The 17397-nt window shown below is 39.7% G+C and overlaps 2 protein-coding genes across 2 annotated transcripts; both read right to left on the reverse strand.

The window, feature by feature from the left end:
* Positions 1-252: 252 nt before the first annotated feature.
* LOC104609610 (pentatricopeptide repeat-containing protein At5g39350-like) lies at positions 253-4066 on the reverse strand. The gene has a single exon (XM_010275984.2). The coding sequence runs from the start codon at positions 4061-4063 to the stop codon at positions 1040-1042; it is 3024 nt and encodes a 1007-aa protein (XP_010274286.1). The 5' UTR covers positions 4064-4066; the 3' UTR covers positions 253-1039.
* A 34-nt stretch (positions 4067-4100) lies between these two features.
* On the reverse strand, positions 4101-13897 carry LOC104609601 (pentatricopeptide repeat-containing protein At2g04860). The gene is made up of 7 exons (XM_088887539.1): positions 12804-13897; positions 11854-12496; positions 11601-11733; positions 9160-9965; positions 8566-8815; positions 7277-7343; positions 4101-6465 (listed from the first exon to the last, which is right to left on the reverse strand). The coding sequence occupies exons 2-7, from the start codon at positions 11935-11937 to the stop codon at positions 4266-4268; spliced, it is 3540 nt and encodes a 1179-aa protein (XP_088743665.1). The 5' UTR covers positions 11938-12496; positions 12804-13897; the 3' UTR covers positions 4101-4265.
* Between the last annotated feature and the right edge of the window lie 3500 nt (positions 13898-17397).

Consider the following 17397-nt stretch of genomic DNA (forward strand, 5'->3'; position numbering starts at 1 on the left):
AGAAGAATCAACAGTCTTAAAGAAACAAAGAAAGACGGTCAGACTGAAGAAAAAAAGAAAAACAAAAATCAATAAACAATAAGTCCATAGAAAATTGCATGTTGCAATGTATACAATGATAATACTTAGTGTTGTTGGAATAGTGTGAATTTTCCATTTTTTGGAGAAAAAGAGACCAGTCAATTGGCTCTTTAAATAAGGTTTCTTCTTGAAAATAAAACTTCAACATGAATTGTCATAAAGAAATTGCTAGAAGTTTTTCTCTTATGAACTTGCAATTTCTAGGCTAAACCCTGTTTACCAACCAAATGTCAGAAATAAAAAATTAATTAATAATGTTTTCTTATCAACAAAACCAAAACTTACTATTTTATTACTGTTTAAGTGCACATATACAGGCAAAGTGGATAGTTGACAAGAATGAAGAGATTATTTTTGGCCAAGGCACATTCCTGAAGAGATATCCCTTATAGAAAAATGATGGCAGGTGCAATCCCCCTAATGAAATCAGCCCTCTAATGCCTTTACAGTGGATTTCCTTAAATTGTCCATATGATTCGACAAATTATAGTGCCTCCTAGGTCCACAAACTGCAGTTGATCAAGCCATAAGATTCGGAACTTTTTCTTTTCCTATAAGAAAGACCATTACCTCCATCACTCAAACAACTAAAAGAGGTGAACAATAACTTCTTCAAGCATTTCCTGAGAGTTAATGATGGTGTCACTATATTTCTGAAGATAGTTTTGATCTCTGGATGATGAGTATGTTTTTTAAAATCAACACCACAAGATAATGAGTACGTCTTTTAAAATCACAACTGGAGCAAAGGTTCCCAAGCTATTTTACAGGTATTCCCTTTGACTGAGAGAGCGTCTTAGTGACTCTATCATACTGGAATGCACATCTGCTGTGCTTTGGGTAATCAGGGTGGTACGTTCTCCAGAACTGAGACTTTGTAATAAGATAACATGGGCACCTAAGGAAACTATTCTTAAGATCCTCTGCTCAGCTTCCCAATAAACTATTCAAATTGACATTAATTTACCCCAAGAAGACTAAAACCAGGTAGTTTTCTCAGTTGTTTCCCTTCCATTTCAGATCTCAACCTACAGGCATCTGTCCACCTTCCAGCTGCTGCATAGATGTTAGAAAGCATCACATATGAATTGGAATTTTCTGGATCTATTTCAGAAAGCCTTTTCCCAATTTCTTCGCCAAGCTTGATGTTGCCATGTATGCAGCAAGCACCCAATAAGGATTCAAGCAAACTTGCAGAAGGCTTAAATGGAAGACTCTTAACAAGGTCGAATGCCTCGTGCAAACGACCTGTTCGGCCAAGAAGGTCCACCAAGCAAGAGTAGTGCTCCATCCCTGGCTGCATGCCATGTTCTGCAATAGAATTGAAAAGCACCTGGCCTTCGTCAAGTAAGCCTGCATGGCTGCAAGCCGACAAAATACTAACAAAAGTAATGTCATCGGGTCCAACTCCAGAGTTCTTCATCTGTGAGAAAAGAGAAAGTGCTGCTTCACCATTACCATGCATCCCATATGCATTGATCATTACACTCCAAGATATAGCATCCTTCATGGCCAAAAAATCAAACAGCTTTCTTGCAACAAAAATGTTTCCACATCTGGCATTTAAATCTATAAGGGCATTGTAAATGAATACGTCTTTCTCAAAACCCTTGCAAATGATGTAAGCCATTATGCACTGTGTGAGATTCTGACTTCTTAATTGAAGAGAAGCTGAGATCAAGGTCAAGATTGTTATATGATCAGGTTCAACTTCTGTTTGAAGCAATTCACAGAATGTGGCAACTGCATTTTGGGAATTTTTGCTCTGGACATGCACAGCCATCATAGTATTCCACATAGAAATGTTGCTCTTATCCACCAATTTAAATAGTAAACAACATACATTTACATTCTCAAATCTAGCATACATGAGTACAATAGATGTAAAAAGAGGAGGTTCTAATATAGCTCCAGTTCTAACTGCATAAGCATGAATGGATCTACCCTGCAACTGGGTAGAGCATATAGGTAACACATTTAGTAAGGTTACATAATTTGGTTTATGAACCTCCATTGTCATTCGGCGAAACAAGACTATGGCCTCTCTATGTAAGTTGTGGTATCGGTAACCAGTCAATAGAGCATTCCAAGAGACCACACTCCTTTCAGGCATGCATTCAAAGAGTAATATCCCGGAACTCAAATCCCCACAATTGAAATACATGCTAACAAGTGCATTTACAAGAGAAATATCAGAGCAACACCCAATTTTGATAGCATGGCCATGGATAGCCATCCCTTGTACCAAGCCTTCTGTTTCACAGAAACCAGGGAGAATGGTTATTATGGTAACCAAATCCAACCGTACATCCTCTTGCTGCATCTGACGTAGGAGGGAAATTGCATCTCCAATGTTTCCAGTGTGAACACACCCAGCTATTAAAGTATTCCATGAAACCACATTCCTCATTGCCATCTTATGGAATAACACAAGGGAAGAAGAAAGTTGTTCAGGATCACAGTAGAAAGCTAATAGTGAATTTAACACATTAATATTTGATTCAAATCCATTTCGAAGGATAAAAGCATGGGCAGATTTGCCCAGATGAATGCCATCTAATCTGCTGCAGGCTGAAAGAATAGTAACTATGGAGACTGCATCTGGAATCAAGCCTGTGGTCTGCATGTTGCGGAATGCAGCCAAACCCAAGTCCAAAAACCCATTCTGTACATATCCTGAAATCATTGAATTCCACGACAGGAGGTTTTTCTCAGGAATTTCATCAAACAGAAATTTAGCAGAATCTATATCTCCATCTTTGGCATACAATGATATAAGGGCTATGGTCACAGAAATTTGATGCTCCAAACCATGTTTAATTCCAGAAGCATGAAGTGATTCTCCACACCAAGAGCTACCTAAGTAGTCACAAGAGGTAAACATAGATATATATGTGACTGAATTAGGTAGCATATTTCCTTGGAGCATCAGTCGGAAAAGTTCAAAGGCTTCACTGGATCTCTTGTTCTGTGTATATGCAGAGATCATAGCATTCCAGGCAATAACATTCCTCTCAGGAAGTAAATCAAACAGCTTGCGAACAATACATAAATCACCAACACCACCGTACATGGAGATAAATGCAGGCACCAAGGCTTCATCTGAACAAAATCCACACTTGACAGCAAACCCATGGAGGGATCTACCAGTATCTAGAATTCTCAAATGGGTGCATACAGGAACAATGGTGGCCAAGGTGCTTGCATTCGGCTTCAATCCCACAGTCCAAATTTGCTTGAAAACCTCAATGGCTTCCTGATAGAGCCCATTCATAGAATAACCAGAGAGTAAAGCGTTCCAAGAAACCAAATCAAGCTGAGGAGCTCTATCAAAAAGTAGACGTGACTTTTCCATATGGCCAACTTTAGCATACATGTCTATGAGACCAGTTTGTACAACAAGGTTCTGCTCAAACCCTGTTCTCAGAACAGTACAGTGAACCTCCTTCCCTGTTCGGTGATCAGAGAGTGCTGCACAGGCCTTGATGACAAAAGGGAAGGTGAAATTATCAGAGAGACAGCCTGATTTCTGACATTTTAAATAGAGAGCCAAGAGTTCCTTGTATAACCCATGATTGCAAAGGCACCTCAACATTATATTCTGCAAGAACAAAGTAGGTTTCTGAATGCTATAAAAAGCACCAAGAGCAAGCTCATGGACATCCAAATAGAAGCAAAGCCTAAGGAATTCTCCAACCAAGTACTCGTCCTCCATTGCACCGTGCAAGATGAGATGAGACTTGAATTGCTTCAGGTCTTCGAGTTTTTTACAGAGGTTCAACAGAGCAAGAAGGTTGCTACCTCCTTCATTCATCGAGTTTCGTAGAGTTGAAAAAGGCGATAGGTTGTTTTTGGACATTTCACCTTTGCGAAATAAGAGATAGGAGGGAAAAGAGACACTAGCGTAGAAACCATAGATTACTGGCATAAGATGTAGAATAGAAGAAGCAGGGAGGAATCGCAAGTGAAGATGCAGAACCATGTTCTCGTAAAACTTCAAAGATGGAAACTGATAAGAATTTCTGGGAAAAGATTTTATAAGAATAGCGTAAAATCATATAACATTTAAAAACAGAGAAATACTAGAATTTTCTCGTTTGTAGATATTTATATGGACTTGTCTGCAGGGAATGTCTCCAATTTGGCTTTGTTCAGGCACAGCCTGTAATTCATTTCTGTAATGATCAAAAGGAAGTCACCTCAATTAAGCTAGTTCCTGAACATCCATCCTCTTCAGCTGTACTTCTCATCATCTCCCTCACCCTGGCTACATCATCCCACCTCCCTGCAGCAGCATAAAGATTGGACATCAACACATATAGCCCACCGTGATGGCAATCCGAGAGGATGATCCACTTAGCTAGGCATTCCCCGAGCTCGACCTCTTGGTAGATGCAACTTGCGCCAAGCAAAGCTCCCCAGACCACAGAGTCGGGCCTGATCTTCATTTTCTTGATAAAGTCGATTGCTTCGCCCAATAAACCTGCACGCCCAAGTAGGTCAACCATGCAAGCATAATGTTGCATTCCTGGACTCACACCAAACTCCTCAGTCATGATCCTGAAGTATCTTTGTCCTTCATGGACAAGCCCTGCATGGCTACAAGTAGATAATACTCCTAAAAATGTGATCTCGTCTGGTTCTAGACCTTGTCCTAGCATTTTTGAGTAACAAGCCAGAGATTGATTTTCCAAACCATACAAACCGTAACCTGATATCATTGCGTTCCAAGTTGCCAAGCATGGCTTTTCAATGCTTTTAAAAACCCTTTCTGCACTCTCTATGCTTCCACACTTGGCATACATGTCTATAAGGGCTGTCCCAATAAATTCCTCCACTTCTAAATTGTTTCTAAGAATGTATGTATGTATTCTCCTCCCAAACTGCAAGGACCCCTGCTGGGAACATCCTGATAAAACAGTGGCCATGGTGATTAAATCTGGACTGTATCCAAACATTTTCATCTGGAAGAACAGTTCCATGGCATCGGTTGATCTTCCAGCCTGTACACAACAAGAAATGATTGAATTCCAACTGATCAATGGCCTTCCATGCATCTCAAGAAACAAAGAAAAAGCAGCATCTATGTCATCAAACTTGCCATACATGCATATGAGTTCATTTGTCACCATAGTATAAGAACACAACCCGCTTTTGATTCCATAGCCGTGGAATGCAACCCCAACCCGAACATAAGAAGGATTAGTGAATCCATTAAGGATGCTGACTATGGAAATTGAATCTGCTTTCATCTCTAACCTCTGCATCTCTGAGAAACAATCCATTGCCGAACCCAAATCCCCTTTCTCAGCATAGCTTGAAATGATTGCAGTTAATGAAACTATGTTTTTGTAGGGCATCGACCCATAAAGCAATCTTGCTGATTCTGTCTTCCCACAGTTTGCATACGTACAGATTAGTGATGTAATTACAGATGCATCAGTGTCAAGACCAGTTTTAATGGCAAACGAATGGATAGAATCCAGATGACCATTTGCCGATAGAAGACTTACGATGGTAACTGAATTGGCTCCTATACTTTCCTCATGCATTATTTTGAAGACAAGAAATGCCTCATCAAAATAACCAGTTTGGCCATACGCAGCAATCATTGTATTCCATGAAATGACGCACTTTTCGGACATTCCTTCAAATAAAATCTTCGCTGCACCCAAATCTGCACATTTTGCATACATAGAGGTAAGTGCGTTCTTCACACGGGAGTCCAAATCAAGTGCTGCCTTAACTCCAACTCCATGAACGGATTTTCCTTGATACAGTAATTCAGGTTGAGCACAAGAGGGTATTACACAGACTAGCGTTGTTCGACAAGGGCTGAGGCCCTGTCTTAACAATTCGATGAAGACTTCCAAGGCCTCGGCATCATACCCGTTACGCGAATATCCACAAATTAATGCATTCCAAGAGACAAGGTCTCTATCAGGCATGTCCTCGAATAATTGGTGAGCAGTGAACACGCACCCATTTTTGGCATAAAGATCGAGAAGAGCAGTACCCACATGAACGAAACGGTCGAAACCAGTTTTGATGAGGTAAGTTTGAATCTGATTTGCTTCTTGTATTGCAGCGAGAGAATCCGAAACAGACGAAGAAAAAGCACAAGACTTGATGAGTAAGGAGAAAGTATGACCGTTTGGTTTTACGCCGTACCGCAACAATTTGCGAAAGAGAACGAGTGCCCATCTTGAATTCTTGTCTTCCATGCAAGATCTAATGACAGAATTCCAAAGAGAGACATTGGGATTTGGAGTGAAAAGAGTGTCATAAGAGGTAAGAGTGTGAACAGGGGATTTTACGACAGTGGAGTTTGATTTGGAGAGACGAAGGAGACGGCCGGCGGAAATCGAACAGAAAAGGTTCATACTTCATCCTTCAGAAATTGGCGGGGCAATTTGATCAGTGGCGTAATACGCACCCTAATCAAATTGCCCATTCATACTTCATTCATCCTTCAGAAATGGGCCACGCCAAGCATGGTTGGGCTTGGGCCTAAACAAACGCGTGTCAGCAGATGTTCAACTAAGCTTTGAATTTGATATAGGCCTTCCGGGTATATTTCTTGTTTCTTTATCCTTGGTTTACACATATAACGGCATAGATACAAGTTCGGATTCTGGGTGGTTTGTTGGTGGATCGCGTAATGGTCCAATCCAAATAATACTGGGCTGGGCCTGGGATGAATATATAGGCAATTCGGATATAACGCACACACACTAGGGGTTAAATTTGGGCGGGCCTGCCAGGCCCAACCCAAAATTTTACATGGATTGACTTGGATTTTTGGTCCTCGGGCCGGGCTCGGGCCTAGCCCTTGGGTAGCCCAAACCCGGCCGGAGACTAGTCCAATTATATGTAAAATACATTTACATATATGTATATATATATATAAATGTTGCATATATATTTACACACATATATATATATAGATAGAGAGAGAGAGAGATTTTACATACATACATAAATATATGTATATATTTGGATAAATACATTTATATATGTATAATTTTAGAGTGGGTTCATTGACCAACCCAAGCCCGAGCCTGAGCCCAACCTGAGTGAATCAAATTACAGGGTGGGCTGGGCTCGGGTTGGGAAAATTGGGCTTGACCTCGGGCTCAGGCCTTAAGTCCAAATTTTAGGGTCGGGCATGGGTTGACGATAAACCTGGCCCAACCTGCCCGACTTACACCCTAATACACAGACAGACCAACTAAACCATTGAACATCTGTTGCCTTAATATCTGTTGCTCAAGTTTCAACACATGTGGAAGTATACATATGGTATATGGTGGTGGTGTTGAAATTGGATTCAATCCAATTATAATAATATCACCATTCAGGATCATATCTGACCTGAAGTTTTTATGAACACGATCCTGATTTGTCATTTCGTGATCTGATGATGACCAACTAAACCATTGAGCATCTGTTGCCTTTTTTTTTTTTTGAAAAATACCTGTTGCTTTCAACACATATGGAAGTATACATATGATATATGGTGGTGGTGTTGAAATTGACTCAATCCAATTATCATAATATCATCATTCAGGATCATATCTGACCTGAAGTTCTTATGAACATGGATCCTGATTTGTCATTTCGTGATCCGATGATCTGCCTGAAGCTCTATTAGAATCTGAGTATGCTTGATTTCGGATTGGATCTAGATCACAATTTGATTCTTTAAAAGCCCTTATGATCATGTTCATGTTGTTGTTGGCAAAGTATATTTATTTTTTATGGAAAATAGATGCATGGTTTGTGTTATAAACAAGAACCAACTACAATTTAGCAAGGTTTTTAAAAACCGGACCGGACAGGGAACCGTTCTGGATGGTTCCTGGGTTGAACAGTCTGACCGTCCAGTTCAAACAGGTGGCACATTCTAACTTAAAAAATAAAAAATAAAAAACAGCCAAAAAACATTGTTCAGGTTGACGGTTTGACCACCCAGGTCAGCAGTTCGTTGACCAGATCAACGGTTTTTGGCCAAAAAGCGGTTTAGGGTGAAACGGAATGGGCCAGGTTCCAGTTTTTCCGGTCTGATCTCCTAGTCTGGTCCAGTTTTGAAAACAATGTAATTTAGCTTTAAAACCTATGTAGTGATTGCATTTTCATTTCTGGAATTCATCCATGTCAAGCACCATTTTGTAATGTTTTAGATATATACAGGAAATTTAATTTAGATAAACTGGATTATATTTTACTTCAGCTATTATTTCAAGTACATTCCTTCTGCATCGTTCATTCACTTTGAACTAGTTTATTTTTTGATAGATACTGCAGAATATAATTTTGTTTGGGCATATCTGCAATTTGGTAACTCCAGCTGCAGCATCAGATGCCTCGAACCAGCTCTGATACTTGCTCATAGGTTTTAGCCCATATACATTCATGTTGGCTTGAATCTTTGCCTATATATTCATCATGTGTCTTGATGTGGATGATCTGGATTTCCTTAACCTTTTTTCTCCCACACACAATAGTCATTTCCTGAGGTAGCAATTTGGAAGGTTGGCGGAACAAGGTTCCCAACATCATACCTTGATCCAATTTTGGCAATAATCTTCTCATCAATTGCTGCCAGGTAGAGATCAGGATTAAAGGCTATTATACGTAGGGTGCTATTTGGTCGTATCCCATTCCTGGTCCTGATTGCAACCAATTTAACAATCTCCTCCTTCAGTCCCCAGTTGAAGAAGTGATCATAGAACTGCAGAAGACAACATACATCTTAGTTAACAACAGAAGCATATTTTTCTATTTCAACAACTATTAATATAAGGATGAAATTATGACATGTTCCAATCTCTAATTATGCAACCACTCATTGGATGGTAAACAGGGGAATTGCCTGTGATCCATAATCTAATAACTATACCAAATGGAATTCTAGCATTAGGGGTAGAAACTTGGTTTTGACATTAGCAACTGGGCATTAATCCATACTAGAAAGTTAATATTTTGATATTGCAAATCAACTCTATTTTAAGTGTCTAGGAAGTGGGAACTAAAATGGTAAGCAAGAGAAAATCAAGAGAAAGCAATAGACATTACTATTGATGGAATCCCTGGATGAGTGAGAATGTAAACATATCCTTGCATGACTTTGTCGGCTGGGAATGGCCAGAGATGCTGTGTGGACCCTGTATCATGATTGTCAACGAAAGTGACAGCATTTTCTGGGAGCACTCCAATCATTCCTGGTGCCCCTCCCTTGGAGTCCTTCATCCTCCACAGCTCCCCCTGCACTGCAGCTTGGAGGATCCCCTTTGTTGTGAAATCAAAGGCCTTTACAGCACCACCTGCAGCTTGTACCCATTCAACCATCTCATAACGGTGCTTGTCCTGATTGTACTCTGGTTTCCCATCTTGTCCATATGAAAGAGAATTCCAAATCTCCATGACTGCAAAATTTGGATGGGTCTGTTCCATGTAGATTTTGGTAATATATGGGGCATATCCCTTTGCAAAATCAAATCTCCATCCATTAAAACCAATTTCACTCTTCAGCCAATTCATCCAATCAGAAAGCTCTCTTTGGACTCTTGGATTGGCATGGTCAATATCTGGAGCAATGTCATATCCAGCCCCAGTATCAGGATTCCCTGTTCCATCAGAATATTGTTTGTCATCACTGCATATGAAGGATGGGCCCCAGTCAAGCCTGTCATCTGGGGTTCCTCCTTCAAAAATACACCATATTCCTCTTGCATCTTGCTTCTCTGCACATCTATGGTTTATAACTATGTCTGCAATGCATTGGATCCCCACTTTATGGAAAGCATTTATCAGTGTCCTCAATTCATCCTTGTTCCCATATCTTGAAGAGTCTAGATCATACAGTCTTCCTGGCAAGTATCCTAGAAAAACAAAAACAGAATTGTATTAGATTACTGGAAGGAATAAAAGCCTTATAGATGAGGCATATATAACCTCTTTTATTTATATAGACCTAAAGTGGTCAAGCTCAAAGCTAAAGCTATGGATGGTGTCTCTTAGATGGATCTCATTATAAAGGGTGGTTTAGAGAGAGATAATTGCATTAAAAACATGTCCGGAACTGCAGTTATCTGCCATAAGATCCTTAATTACTGGCAAGATCTTTTTTTTATTTCTTTTTATTTATTCCCCTTGTGTGGGTGGGTGGGGGTGTAAAGTATAAAGCTTGAAAAAGTAATTAAGTACAAGGATGGGGGCCACCTCTTATCACCTTCTAGAGCCCTTGCTTCTGACCTTGCTGTTGGAGCATAATTGGATGAAACCATCATTATTATAAATTAGTAGGCATTACTTATATTAGAAGTTGTGACCTTTTTGTTGGAAAACATCAAATACTCATCCATTTCTTTAGAGAAAAGTTTGATACATGAAGACCATTTGCGATGCCAAGACCTGCACAGCCTTCTGAAAACAGTTTTTCTCTTTGATGGCTTTTACTGCCACTGCCAATCAACCATGTTGCATCTTAAGCCTTGACTAGTTCCTGGAATTGTCCACCTTATGAGATTGAGTGGTATGGTTAAGATAACGCTTAGTTCTCCCTATTGAGTTTTTAATTCTAATAGATTTAACTCGCTGCAGTTGAGGGTTGTGATCAACTGCATCCTTCTATGGCAAAATCACTTCTAACTGGAAAAAGTAGAAAGCTACTGCACAAAAAGGCCATTGCTAAATACCATGCTCAAAAATTCAAGATACCTGAAACTAATGTTCCCATCTCTCATTCTAATTGAACATAAACAAGTTAGCAGAAAGGCAGTCAAGAAAATTGGTCAAGCTAACCACTTGATTGTTGCTTGACTATGTCACAAACATGGAGTATAAATTACTTGGTGTTAGTAAACCATGTTGAAATGAACTTATTTTAGATGTTCTTAGAATTCCATTGATGAATCAATTTTAGGCAATGGAATTACATGTACATTTTTTCATGCCTTCAAAGTGCCACCTAATAACCAATCAAACCAAGACATTTGAGCAATACACTGACTCAATTGTTTGATTAATTCTTAAGTGTCAAAAATCTACTATCCTAACTTTCATAGAAACATTAAAATCTGGAATATCCTTGATATAATAATTTTGATGATACAACTAAGCCTTGCATCTAACTAGAACCAACATTCAGAAACACTATATATGGTTGCATTGCATCATACATTAGATAACAATGTTTTGATTACTGAAACATATGAAATGTAACAAGGAAACTATGCAAATATTGCAATGATTAAGATACAGTTCATAAGAGAAGAACTGTTTAGAGACCAGTTCATAAGAAAAAGGAATGAAGCTTTTAGTGTTTGGAGAAGGCAAGCATGGCACTACGCTTTTCATAAATTAAATTCTTGATTGGATCCCTACTCACAAGAGAAGATTGGGTCACACCATACCAATCAAAGTAACCAGGACACCTCCCCATGCAGACAGGGCTGCTAAGCCTGTAAGACCTATTCTCTGGAAGCAAAAAAGAGCAATTCAAGGAAGCAGGATACCTTCGGACGAGACTGAATGAGAGGGAGGAGGAAGCCAAACATGTGTAACGCCAGCATTAGCCAGTTCAGGGATGGAGTTCCTCAGTGAGTTGTACCATCCTCCTTCCTTCTTCCACGACTCCCAATTAAACCCCTGCAGTCAAGGCCCAAAAGCCAAACATGTTATCGTCATTCTTATTAGCAGCAGCAAAGCCAGACCAGGAGTGGCGGGCTGGCGGTGAGAAGATTATATATAGGCAGGCAAGCTCCATACCTGAAAAACTAATTGAGCAAATATTGAAGTGGGCAATAGAGAGACTATAAGACAGAGGTACGAAAATGCAGCAACAACGTTCATTTTGTTTTATCTTTCTACGAGGGTGGAGTGGGTGGTACTAACTCGGTGGTGGGGAGAAACCAGTTTTATTACTTGCACCACTTTGTCGCGTTTCTCTCATTGATAGGATTGGGACCCACCGCCGGAGTCGTCCTCCTCCCGCAATACCCGATAAGCGTCAAGGGATTGCTCACACGCAATACAATCAGGTGAATCATAATGTGATTTTAACCTGGCTCGGCAAGCTTGAACCCAACCCGACCATAATGCAGAGATATTTATACAGCAAATAGGAGAAGTTGGTGTCTGGTTCCCAGTACCCACAACCAATGAGTGCAAGAGCCAAGAATATCCCCTCTGAATGCGTACAATGCTCAATAAGCAGTTGGGTTTTCATGGATGGCAATATGGCATCCTCCTTAGACAGAGCGGGCTGTTGCGCTTAGATCCAAATCAGTTGGTAACCCACTGTCACTGACCTTCTTCACCCTATCTCCAAGTTGTCACTGACCTTAGACAGAGTCCTGCCTTCACCTTCTTCACCCTGTCTCCAAGTTGTAACTGTTATAAGTAATATGTCCTGTACAAGAAAACAGTGTTTCGATTCATTAAGGTGAATATGCAATAAAAAAGAGTAAAACGGATAGGAAGGATTTAGATTTAACGAATTCGGTACGTTCCGGATTCCATTTTTCAACCTCAAAAAGCTTAAGCGTGATGAATGCAGGAAGTATCGGGCGGGTTCTATTCCGGTTTTTCCAGAGCCTCCATTGAAAAAAGAAATGACCAGGAATATGGCTAGTCGTCACATTATCCATGGAAAAGGGATGGGTTCTTGACTTCTTGTGTTCTTGCCAAGTGTGAAACATAGAAAGTTAGAAACAAACCTGGTCTGGTTTCACATCACGAACTCGAAAGATATCCTCGCTTCGCCCAAGGATGACACCACCATCAATTATAAATTCAATCTTTTCATGGGTGTTAGACTGTTAGTTGTTCCTTCAGCCGAAGAATTCGAGCTCACATCCTCTGCATCCGTGTTGCAGAAAAATTTCTACAACTGCAAAAGAATTTGTGCCACATCATTCTTGCTTACGACCATTAAACTTAATGGAGTCAAAGACCATTAACGGACGTTTGGATTAAAAAAAAATCCCGCTTCTCAAGTTTCAAATCTCTCCAGTCTCCCCTCGAACTCCTCTCTCTCTCCAATCGCCTCTGCCTCTCATAATACTGCAACCGTGAAGATCTACCGCTGCAAACACTCATCATAAGACATGATCATAAATGTAAAAACTGGACATGACTCATTTGTATAATTGAGTGTCTAGTTTTCTCATCCAAAAGCAAAACAATGAGATTTAACGGCATCGCTAATTGTTAAAAACTAAAGTTGAAGCTTAAGAACACCTAAATCTCGATGCTTAACCCACCTGAATTCACTCATCCACTCTCTTCTATTGACACTGCGATGAATTGAAAACCGAAGAGTCAATCCAATCCTTGAGAAAATCCTTCTTGCCCCGTACTCCAGTATCCAAACTAGATCAGTCACCTCAAACTGGTCTCTCTTTAGTCTCTCACATCCAAAAACCTTGGGTACCAATGGATCAACATTTATGGGTGGATGACATTGACGACAGCAAAGGGAAAGGGGCACTGTGATTCCGCTCTTGGGTTTTAGTGCGTTCAAAGGTGTAGGAATAAGATGATTGGTGTTACTTTAAATTAGGTGACTCATGTTTTTTGGGTGCTTGTCTAAAGAATGAGAATAATCGAGCCTTGTTTCTGGTTCTGGGTTATCTTTGTTTTCTTATCTTATTGAGTGCAATCGTATTAAAGAGGAGCGGATAAAAGATTTAATGATCTTTTATATGCGACTCTCCATGGTTGCAGCGGCAGACCTGAGAGGTGAAGGCGGTTCAGTGGTTGGAGAGAGAGGACTTTCAGCTCGAGAGGGAGAGGCGGGGGAGGGGTGAAACTAAATAGGGGAGAGATTTTAGAGGCCGGATTTTAGGTATTTCAATTTTTTTAGAGTGTATACGTCCGTTAAGGGCCTTGATTCCGTTAAGTTTAATGGTTGTAAGCAAGAATGACGTGGCACAAATTCACTTGCAGTTGTAGAAATTTTTCTGCAATATAGGATGTAGAGGATGTGAGCTCGAAGAATTCAGCTCCAACACCCAAGTTATCAACACAGGAGACCGGATCTGATCCTTACACAAGGTGCCTCACAGACACATCCCATCGTGCATTGGAAACATCTCCCCTATTTATGTATTATTATTTACGAAAAATGTTTCCAATGCACAGTGGGATGTACTGAGGAGCAGATCCCAATTCTTCTCCCTTCTCACAGACACCGAAGGCCTCTGGCCACTCAAACTAAAATAAAAGTAACAAGAATGACCTCTGTCTGAAGGTGAAAAGAAGGTAGCCCAGTAGATATGTGGATTGGAATCCCTATTACCACTCACTGTGAGTTGTTAATATGTTGTGTAAATAAAAAGGAAAAAAAATCATGGACTTCATTGAAAAAAGTGGTTTTTTTTTTTAATACGAAAAAGTATAATTTATTCTGTTTGTTTGGAGTTCAGATCTTCTGCCAACAAAATTCATTCCAACTTCCACCAACTTTATCTAACACTACACATCTAACCCAGACTGAGACCCGCCATGTATGAGATGTGTGGCGTGAGATCATATTGGTAGAGGGTTGGAATCTGTTTTGTTGGCAGGTGACTTGGACTTGTTTGTTTGTGACTTTGAATTTTTTGGGTAAATTACAAAGGTCCCTTCTACTAGGGATCAGTAATCAAGACCTCTTGTATTTTAATTTGCCACAAAGACCCTCTAAACTTTTGCCATGTAATAAATACCCCTCTTAGTCGTTAATTCAGATGACATGATGTAGTAAATTACCAAAATACCCACCTGAGCTTTCTTTATTTTCTTTTTGTTACCCTTTTCTCTTAAATCTTAACCTAATCTTATCTTTGTATTCTCTTCCTCGGTTTTTGTTGCTTACCAATCACCATTTTTTCTCCTCTTCCCTTGTTTTTGCCTCTACCCCCACCGATGCCAATCACCACTCACCCTCAATATTCACCATTGATACCCAGATGAATAGAAGAAGAGTATTGAGAAATTCAAGGTAAAATAAAAAAAATGACACAACCAACAAGATCATCAATCATGTGGATTTCCATGATAGAAACCACTAATTGAAGATGATTGAACAAATCAATCATCACTATGGCCACTAAAAACCATGGTGATCTAGTTGGAGATGTCTTCTCACTGTTCAAATAAATAGGAAAGGGTAATTTGGAGATTTAAAAAATTTTAAACAGCTGAATGATAACTTTTTTTGAGTTAATTGATGAAATACCAACGGAGGGGACATCTTTGTCTAACAACTAAAGTTCAGGGGGTCTTAAATACATGGAGATCTTTGTCATTGACCCCGTAGTATAGGGAGGCCTTAGAAATGTAAAATTTTATGGTGGTTTTGTCATTGACCGCTTCGAATTAAGTTGAGAAAAGCCCAAATTTAAAATTCTATAGTGGTTTTGTGACCCTTATCCTGGTTTGGACTTGATCCATAATCAGCTTATGGGTCTAACCTGAATACGAAGAGTATGTATTTAGTGTTTTCTCCTGCATACCCTTTTTTTGAACTTGAGAGAAGTCAATCAATTTGGATGTATTAACTATTAATTAAGGGTTTTATGTGAGGCTGTGTGTGTACAATTCTCTACTCTTTACCATTGTTGACTCTATAATGGATTTCTGCTCTCTCGCCATGGGTTAGGCTATAAGCCAAACCATGTTTTCTCTATCTCTATCTTGGAGTGTCATTTGAATCTCTAAGTTTTGAGTTGCCACGAAAATTAAAAAAAGGGTAAGTGCAAGAGAGACTTTTTTCGATGGTAATCGAACTGAAAAAGAAGTTGAAGATGGGAGCTTCTCTTTTTCACCTTCATTTCATATTACAATTAGAGGTCATTCTTGTTAATTCGAGTGGCTAGAGGCTCTCGGTGTCTGTGTAAACTACTTTGGTGTTGGAGCTGAATTCTTCGGCTCTCAAGCACTGTGATATTCATGTATTTGTCGAGTCCAGATTAACTGCAATTGATGACTGTGTGATGGGCTGAACAGCCAATAAAAACGCCCCACGTCTACTATCAAGTTTATATGCCCTAACTCACTCCAATCTCTCCCTTCTGGTGTACGACTGACGTGCCGCATGATTTTTGCTTAAACAGTGCCAAATAGAGCCATCAAATGCAGCTAATCCGGATTTTATTCTAGATTTCTATCCCTTGTATTGCCATGTATCTCTTTTCTTTTTTCCTGGTTTCATGTCGGCGATGTATATCTTGAAATTGACCTTTTGAAACTGTGAGATTCGATACTTGGAACCTTGCTTGTACCTGATCTGATGGATAGATTAAGTTGATATGAGACGTGGCAATCGAGGTTTACTCTGTCCAAAAGTAGTCTACATCTAGTGTTGGCTTTGGCTGGTATTCTATAGCCCATTTATCAACCATCATAGTGGTCCAGGGGGAGGGATTCTCTGCAAGGAAAAACTCTGTACACACTGTGAAAACATGGAAATCTAGTTGCGTGTGGGAATATCTTCCTATGAATACTGAATGCTATGGGAACAGAGTTTTTTGCTTTCAGTAGATTAGGGCTTGCTCTAGGGTCCAAACCAATAGTTAGTTCTTCGTTGCTGTGATTAAGGAGTTCATTATGTGACTCACAAAATGAACTCGTTTGTTTCAAAATTTTAAAATCAACTCAGGACAACGGATGGAATCATTTTTTTTGGTATTGATAGCGCCGTAATTAAATTGCCCATGGCGTACATCACTTTTATCTAGCAACATTAATAATTCTTCTCAAAGATGGTCTAAAAGCCGATAGTAGGGCTCAATACCACATCTCGTATGGGGCTACCCAATTTATGTGCCAACCAAGCCACCACTCAATGGATGGGATCATGGAAGTATAGAGTTACAATAAAAGTTGACAGTATAGAAACAGAGAACCTTTATGCTGTGTTTGGTTTGAAAGAAAGGAAGGGAAAGGTAGGGAAACTTATACAAGATTTCGTAAGGTTTCCCCGACTTTCCCTTACCTTTTCTTTCAAGCTAAACAGTAAACAGCCTTAGGGTTTAGGTTGTATTTGATTTGAAAAAAGAAAAAAACGGTAAAGGTAGGGAAATCATTACAAACTTTGTAGAACGAGACAGGATGCCAATGCCATAGTAGAGTCGTCAAGGGGGACCAAACTCCCCCTCCTTAAAAAGGAAACCTACAAGCTCCCGATCCAGCCCCACAATTTAGGTTCAAATAGCTAACTAGTTTAATTTGGAAATTTATGGAATTCAAACAGTCAAACTCGAGTAAAGAGTAATGCAGAAGTTTAAGCAAATTTCCACCATAGCCCAATATCTATGCACTTGTGAT

The sequence above is a fragment of the Nelumbo nucifera genome, chromosome 5 (genome assembly GCF_055504915.1).
Source record: "Nelumbo nucifera cultivar China Antique chromosome 5, China Antique-T2T, whole genome shotgun sequence".
Classification (NCBI taxonomy): Eukaryota; Viridiplantae; Streptophyta; class Magnoliopsida; order Proteales; family Nelumbonaceae; genus Nelumbo; species Nelumbo nucifera.